The sequence below is a fragment of the Ascaphus truei genome, chromosome 4, assembly GCF_040206685.1.
Source record: "Ascaphus truei isolate aAscTru1 chromosome 4, aAscTru1.hap1, whole genome shotgun sequence".
NCBI classification, from domain to species: domain Eukaryota; kingdom Metazoa; phylum Chordata; class Amphibia; order Anura; family Ascaphidae; genus Ascaphus; species Ascaphus truei.
In genome coordinates this window covers 340,118,327-340,127,077 of record NC_134486.1, presented here as the reverse complement: position 1 = coordinate 340,127,077, position 8,751 = coordinate 340,118,327, and the positions used below count along the sequence as shown (strand labels likewise).

General features: G+C 36.8%; 1 protein-coding gene across 2 annotated transcripts in view; it reads right to left on the bottom strand.

Annotated features, from left to right (window-relative positions):
- Nucleotides 1-241: 241 nt before the first annotated feature.
- The window catches only part of BMP5 (bone morphogenetic protein 5), a 177,239-nt gene continuing 168,729 nt past the window's right edge, over nt 242-8,751 (bottom strand). Inside the window, exons 5-7 of one of the 2 annotated variants that reach the window (XM_075598157.1) lie at nt 4,026-4,102; nt 2,150-2,260; nt 243-1,196 (exon numbers count right to left, since the gene is read on the bottom strand). In XM_075598157.1, the coding sequence (XP_075454272.1) occupies nt 1,047-1,196; nt 2,150-2,260; nt 4,026-4,102 (338 nt within the window). In that variant the 3' untranslated portion in view covers nt 243-1,046. Of the gene's footprint in view, nt 1,197-2,149; nt 2,261-4,025; nt 4,103-8,751 lie in introns of both variants that reach the window. The other variant, XM_075598158.1, reaches the window with a different exon arrangement.

Here is an 8,751-nt window from a genome sequence, read left to right as displayed (position 1 = left end):
CTGTTGAATAGAATCAAAGTTGAAGTCCAGCAGACTTAGAGTTTTAGCTTTAAAGTGAATTTATTGTGTGATGAAAGTTTTGGTCCCCTTTGGGACCTTTAGTCCTTTGTCATATATGTGCGTGTGTTTCCAAACATTCATTTAGAACAGTGCTATTGCATAGCAATTCACTTAATTTGTACACTTGTACATTTATTTTTTTGTGTTCAAACCAACATATATTGTACATTATACAGAATGACAAAGTGTTTCTTTATTCATGAACATGTTTCTGAAAATGAATACAAGTCATACACAGTAATGTAAGAACTGAGATAAACACATTCCTTATATGAGGTAAGAAGGTTGTACAAAATGTTGTAATGTTGGATAGCGTTTGAATGAAGCTTTACATAACTGAATCCCTGGATGCAGCAAGTAATTTGGTTAATCTGGTCTCACTGGAGTAACATTCTTTCATGACTATTGATCCTGTTAAAGCAAGCAGTTAATGCAATTGTGTGCAATCACTCAGATCTACAATTTGTTTCTTTATTGTTACAGTTAAATATAGCATTTGTTTTCTAATTGAGCCGAACTTCAAAAAGAAAGGTTATGTTTCTTAAAGAATTTATTTGAAATTAGTTTTTAATGTTATTTTCTAAATAAATACTATGTAATAGTTTGCATTTGCAAAGTGTAACTAATTGTATTAAATTCCCTTTGATGAAATACAAGAGTCCTTTGTCTACCTTTTAGAAAAGAAAATATGTACGAAAGTTTATATCCAAAAATGTGACCTTGATATGATTGTCTCATCCTGGCAGACTAAAGTTAGGACTTTGTTATTTCTCTTTAAAAAAATTGATATGACATATTATATTACTGTGCTGCATGTAGCTATATTTCAAAATAAATTACAAAAGTCTATTATATACATATTACTGTACATATAAATGTATATTGAGATATTGTAAGAGTCCATGGTCCTTTTTATCTGAATGTCTTTTGTCTTCTTTCCAATGTTGTGTAAATTCCTGGTATAGATTGGTCTTTTTTTCTTCAAACTAATGGCATCCACATGACCTGACAACCATATTTCTGTATTTTTTCAGAATTACATTTGAGCTATCATCAAAGTATAATACAGATATAGCATTTAGTTTTGTTGGTGCACAACATGGCTTAGGGACATGCTCTGGAAACATTAAATGTACCTGTTGAAAGAAAGAAAAATAGATTGTTTATTGATTAAATTATTGGGAATACTATATATTAAGAAATCTACTAGATATCCTATACATTCTACAAAAGATAAAAAGTTAAAGTAAACGTTTATACTAACTAAAATGTAAATCAAAATGCTTCTCATGTGTAATCAGAATTACTTTATAATGAAAAGGAGCACTCACGCTGGACATACTGTATTGCTATGGGTGTTGTTTAAGGTTGGGAAATCCCAGCAAACTGTAGCAAATACTGTAGACGCAGAAGAACGCACTCACGTAACTTGCTTGAAAATGAAAATTTGTGGTTTATTGTTTCAGATCAATGTTTTGGTCCAAACCATGGACCTTTCTCAAGTCCATGCGAGTGCTTTCTTGTGTGTCTACCGTATTTACATCAGAGTTTATTTAACATACAATATACTATTAAATAATATAATACAATTAACTGATAGATGGATTTCTTGTAGCTAGAGAGTGAACCATTGTAATGTGAGCCAGAATGTGTGATACTCACAATAATAGGAGAATATTACAAGCAAATAATCATAAAAGTAGCAATTTAAAATATGAGTTACATAGACACAGTTTACATATCGCTTCTACTTGTTAATAATTTCACCAACATAACTTTCTGTCAGGTAAATCATAAGGGAGACCGCTAAATGTTTAATTCAAAAGAATATTGAAATAAAAAGTTAAACCATATCTGTATTGCAAAAGTGAGGAACATATTATTAACACATACAAAATGTTTTACGTTTTCATATTTATATATTTTTTAGCGATCTAACTGTCTGACAATATGTTTATCTAACATCTATGTAACACAGATATACGGAATACAATAAATATATGTATATGCTTGTATGCAAGAAAATGAATGCTAATTAGAAAATTGATATTCTATTATTAAAATGAAGATTACAATTATGGCTACTTACAAGAGTTTGAACTATTGCATGGTTAGTAGCATTCATGTGAGCATTCAGTGGAAATGAACATTCTCCATCACAATAAAAGGCAGCATAACCCTCTGGGGCTATTATCCAATCCTACAATCAGAATAAAAATGTAATACATATTTATAAACATGTGTTCAGTTCAGCAACAACTGTCAGAAGATATACAACAACACATGCAGTAAACACAACTCCATGTAACTGCACCACACACTGTACAGTTGTATAGTGGTAAAGTGAACACAGGCGCAAACAAATAAAAAAATAAAAAGTGGACACTGTTAATAAGTGACTAATTGAAAACTTAAATAAGTGAGAAAGTGATAGTAATAAGTAAATACAGTTTCACCCCCTGCTCTGGAACCCACTGGAAGGGGTAGTCTTCACTCTTCCCCCATAGTAACAGCAAAACACACAAAATCCAAGGGGAGCATGGGGGAGAAACAAAAAAACATTTAAGTGCAGCAGAATGGCAACGTGGAAATAAAAGCCTCCAAATTACTTGGCTCTAATGAATTGACTACTTACAAGATGTAAGAGTCAAATAGGCAGGGTTGACTCAAACAGTCAGTGGCAGATGGGTGGTGCAGTTTTCATCAGAGTGGATCAGGTCCTCAGGATGAAGTGCCCCAATATTGAGAGAAAGAAACTGGCATAGGTCCTCTGGATGAGGCTCCCACTCTACGCGTTTCGTCACGTGTTACCGTCGACTTCGTCAGGAGTGGGGAGTCCCATGACACAGTGCATACTTATATATCTTGGTGAACTGATTAATCATCAGGTGTATACTATTTCTTAAAGTGCTACTGGGGTGGATGATACCAGTCGACGGTAACACGTGACGAAACGCATAGAGTGGGAGCCTCATCCAGAGCGGAGCATACAGCAGAGAAGTTGCAGGAAGATCCAGCCCTTACCGAGCGGCGAAACCGGAAGTGACATCAGACGCCAGTGGGAACAGTGTAACAGCTGACCGGAGGCTGAGGCGGAGGAGTGGGGAACGCTGCGAGATGGTGAGCCTGGCTGGCTAAAGTCTTCCTACACTAATGCAGTGTGACAAGCCTGTTTTTAATTGTTAGAATGTGAGTACATTATTTTATTGTTATAAAATCTTTATACCTTGAGTGATCTGTGCTATGCCAGTTTCTTTCTCTCAATATTGGGGCACTTCCTCCTGAGCACCTGATCCACTCTGATGAAAACTGCACCACCCATCTGCCACTGACTGTTTGAGTCAACCCTGCCTATTTGACTCTTACATTTTGTAAGTAGTCAATTCATTAGAGCCAAGTCATTTGGAGGCTTTTATTTCCACGTTGCCATTCTGCTGCACTTAAATGTTTTTTTGTTTCTCCCCCATGCTCCCCTTGGATTTTGTGTGTTCCACAAACTGTACAGTACATTGATTCAAGTAGCATAACATGGGGGAAATGTACCTCAATGCAGTGATAATAAACGCCAGATTTACCAAATATCTTTAAACAATACTCTGCATAGGAATGGATTACTACTCAATTTTAACCAAATGACCACCAAAGTACTAAACAATGACACAAGTTCCAAATGATTATCATATATCACTTTAATGACAAAACAGCCACATTGGAGGATAGTGCAGTTGCATGATAAAATAGCATTATGATGTGTAAAGAATAGAAGTTAGGATTAACAGATTATACCAACGGTATCGGTTGTACCTATATGTGGATCAAACTATTTATAACATATTTTTGTTCTCTGAATTGTGAAACAGAAAGGTACAGTAGTATCAATATTTTGAGAAAACCCCACACAATTTTAACCACATTTAAAAAATACTATTACTAGAGACAAACCAAGATAAACACTTCCTACCTACCTGCCAGCCTAAATCACGAAAGCTGACGTAAAGTTCATGTTTTTTACAGGCTTGCTTCTGTTCACTTGTGTTATAATCTGTAGGAAGACACAACAGATTAATTTGGGAACTCATTTTTTGATAACAGTTTACATATTTAGATGTTAATCAAATAGATAAATAGTGACTTTTTATATATTTTTGTGAGTTCCAATGATACCTTTTCATGTTACTATCTCTCCTATCATCAAAGTGAAGTAATGAAAGGGGTATGTTTTTTATCTTAAATGTAGGAGATTGAGGCCTTACAAATTTAGACAAGCATTTGTTTTAAACACTTAAAAAAAAAATATTGTCTCTATGGTACTAAATGCTTTGGGGTGTTCTTACAATCTTTACTTAATCTCCATTTGTGAGAAGACTGTGTGTACAATTTTTACTTAATCTCCATTTGTGAGAAGACGGTGTCTAAACTCTCCTACATATAGGCACAGTCTCATATTCCCTGAAAGACAAAAAAGAACAGCTCACAACGCATATAGTGAAGAAAGTACAAAATATATTAAAAACATATAGTAGGTGATATATCTGCGTACATCAGAATAGAATCAACGAGCATTTCATGTACTCAGACATGAGTTTACCAGATGCCAGGGAACAGCCAGAGCAGTCTCTCACTCTGCAAACACTGGTGATCACGATCACAGACCTCTACAGCACAGGATATTGTCCACAGGTAGGTAACCCCTCCCAGGGTAGTTGTAGGCTTCCTCCTTTGTGTATCGTCTCACCTGGAAACAAGTTCTCCATTCGTCAGCAACTCTGATGTGGGGGGAATGGAGCTCACAGTCCAGCCCGTTATCTACTACTTCCGCATTCAGCACACTAGCGCCAGATGATCTGTGGCGATATTAGTGACGTCTGCACTCAGGAGCAGAGAGTGTCGTGGTTTGGGAATACTTGGAAATCAGAATTGAGCTGCAAAGCTTAATACTACGCGTTTCGTAGCAAGCTGCCACTTCTCCCTGAAGTGGCAGCTTGCTACGAAACGCGTAGGATTAAGTTTTGCAGCTCAATTCTGATTTCCAGGTATTCCCAAACCACGACACTCTCTGCTCCTGAGTGCAGACATCACTCATATCGCCACGGATCATCCGGCGCTAGTGTGCTGAATGCGGAAGTAGCGGATAACGGGCTGGACTGGGAGCTCCATTCCCCCACATCAGAGTTGCTGACTAACGGAGAACTTGTTCCAGACTAGACGATACACAAAGGAGGAAGCCTACAACTACCCTGGGAGGGGTTACCTACCTGTGGACAATATCCTGTGCTGTAGAGGTCCGTGATCGTGATCACCAGTGTTTGCAGAGTGAGAGACTGCTCCGGCTGTTCCCTGGCATCTGGTAAACTCATGTCTGAGTACATGAAATGCTCGTTGATTCTATTCTGATGTACGCAGATATATCACATACTATATGTTTTTAATATATTTTGTACTTACTTCACTATATGTGTTGTGCACTGTTCTTTTTTGTCTTTTACTGCTATAAAGGGTTGCTGAGACACTCCAATATCTAATGCAGCAGACGGATATTCTATGCCACCAAAGGTTGTGTTTACTATAACACTGAGGTAGTAACATTGTGGGATTGAGACACTATTTATATATTATTTATGATTAATCACTAGTAACGCACTTGGTCTCTTGTTTTTGTTTGTTCATATCCACTGAAGGTTAATAATTGAAAAAAATTGCAATGTCTGCAAATATCAGAATTTTTTTAATCATCCTATTCGCTTATTGCATAACATTAGTAATAAAGAGAACATTTATATTTTTAATGATATTTTTTAAAGCATCAATTTATGTTGCTATTTTTTTTATCTGCTTTTATCGGAATATATTGTGCAATATATTAATGGGCCATAGATTTTTTTTTAACAAAGAGTTTCCCGTTATGTAATTTTGAAATTACCTTACAAAAATAATTGTCTGGAAGAACAATTTGACCACAGGGGTCAGCGTCACTTTGGGGGCCAATAGATAGCCTTGACATAATCCAGATATGCCATTCCAGGAAAATAAATTTGAAGAGATATCAAAGCAAGATATTAATAGACTAAGGGGAAAGAGGGGAAGAAAAGGGATTGAGTTCATGATGTCTGGAGTGTCCAGATATGTGGACCACTATTTGCAACCCTATGTGATCCAGTTACCTTCATATCTGTGGGACACTCTACATGTCGTGGACTCGGTCTCAGGTATTAAGTGGAAACCTACATACCTATGGGCCACCCTTGATGTACAAGCATTGTACAGCAACATTGTACACAGTAAAGATATTACTGCAGTAAAACATTTCCTAGATGCAGATGGTAAACTTCCTGCATCTCAAAATGACTTTTTGCTCATGTATTAGCTTTATCCTATCCTACAATTGTTTTCTATGTAATGACAAGTCTGTGGAACAGCCATGGATTCCAGGTTCGCCCCCAGCTACGCAACCCTATTTATGGGTTTTTGGGAGCTGAATTTCATCTGGGCCAATAACAAGCTGGGGGCGGGTCTAGTATACTATGGCCGTTTCATGGACTACATCATTATTATTTGGGATGGGGAGAGAGTAGTCTTGGAGGATATCATCTCAGGTTTGCACCCAAAGAGCTGGGTCTTACCCATCACATCCATGAGGAAAGAACAGTCTTTTTAGACCTTTCTCTATTCGTGGATGATGATTTCAATATACAGACCAGTGTACACTTTAAAGATGTCTCCACAAACAGTTACCTATATGCAAGGAGTTGTCATCACCACAAATGGTTGAATAACATCCCACTGAGTCAGTTCAGTAAAATGAAGAGGAACTGCTCAGTGGAGACTGATTTTGTGGAACAGTCTAAGGTAAGGGTGGATCTCTTTTTAGAAAAGTGGTATGAAGAATCTATCATTAAAGAGTCATACTTGAAGATTAGGGCCAAAAATCGAGGTGATCTAATGGATCAATCTTGCACAAGAATGTATACAAGGAGTTCAAAATCAGAGATGGGTGGAAAGTCTAAAAACAATTTGGGGTTTGGACCTCCAAAATTCATCGCTAAATACAACACTGTATCCAACAAAATCAACAAAATACTCAATACACATTGGAAATTCTCAAATGTGATCCACACCTTGGTGGATTATCCCGAATTATGCATCAGTAGTATACAAGAAAGTCACCAATATAAAAAATTTGATAGCGCCTAGTAAACTATGAAATATTAAAACCCCTAATATGACTACTATTAGCAGTAATTTTAGGTGCAGGCGGCTTAGATGCATAATGTGCAAACAAATACATTTATATGACTGTTTTACATCACATACAAACGGAAGCATCCACAAGGTAAAGGGACACATTGAATGCCAGACAACACATGTGGTGTACATGTTAAGTTGCCCCTTTGGTGTCTAATACATTGGGAGGACCATCCGTCCTGTCAATGTTAGGTTTTTGGAACATAGGAGAAGCATTGCCAGAGGTCTGACAACATATAGTGTGTCCAGACACTTTTTTCAGCATCACAATCAGAGCCCGGGCTCCTGACTGTTATGGGTATGGAGCAGATCCCTCCCTCTATTTTGGGGGGTGATACAGTAGGTTCTGGACCATGTGCCGAAGGGAGTCCTATTAGATATACACACTGGGTATGCTGAGTCCGGCTGGGTTGAATGGGTGTCTGGACACCAGCACCCTGGTATAAGTGCTACTGTCACTGCTGTTTTTCTTTTACTAGGATGGTGTCTTTCAACCCTGTATTAATCTTAATTTATGGTATCTTTGGCAATTATTATTGCATGTTTCTATTTTTTTCTTTCTTTTTTTTTGTATTGTAGTCAATTATATATTTATTTAGAATAGGTATTTTAGTTATTATTAGTTCGTCATCTTCTATCTTTTCTTTCCTCTGAGTCTTATCACCTATCCCACACCCCCTCCCTTCCCCACTTCCATCCCTCCCCCCATCCCTTCTCCCCACTTCTTTCCCCCTTCTCTTCCCCTCTTTCCCCTTAGTCTATTAATATCTTGCTTTGATATCCCTTTAATTTTATTTTTTATCACATTTCAATACATTTTGATACAATCACAGTATCAATTTTATGTTGCTTTTATACAATCCATTATTCCTGCTAGTGGGGGTCTTTGCCTCTCACTGATGTGATTTAACCAATCAATTAACTATTAAGCATATTGTACATTTATCAGTGTTGTTAATATTATTTATGATATACATAATAGCCTTATATAAGCATTGTGTTCTCATACTTTTTAATATATATTCTTGTTCATTGCTACTCCATGGCTATGTGCTGTATGTACTATTATCTCTAGCCAGCCCTCAAATAGCATCATGAGGAAACGTGTGTAAAGATTGTGCTTGGGCTTTAAAAGCAATGCGGAACGGAGAGACTTCTACCCCTGACGAAGTCACGCAAACAAAAACCTCAGTGAAATATCATCTAATGATATGTCATAAGGGGAAAATGTACTTCCTTCCCGACTACAAATTTTAGCAATCAGATTACTCCCTGGATCAACATCCTTCCAATGTTTACTTATTTGGCATATCCCTGAATATTTTCCTTTCTAAAAAGATGTCCAACCTTTTTTTGAAGATATCTATTTAATATGCCATCACAGTCTCTAATGAATTCCACATTTTAAATTCCCTTACTGTAAAGAAAACAAAAGAACAGATATTGCAC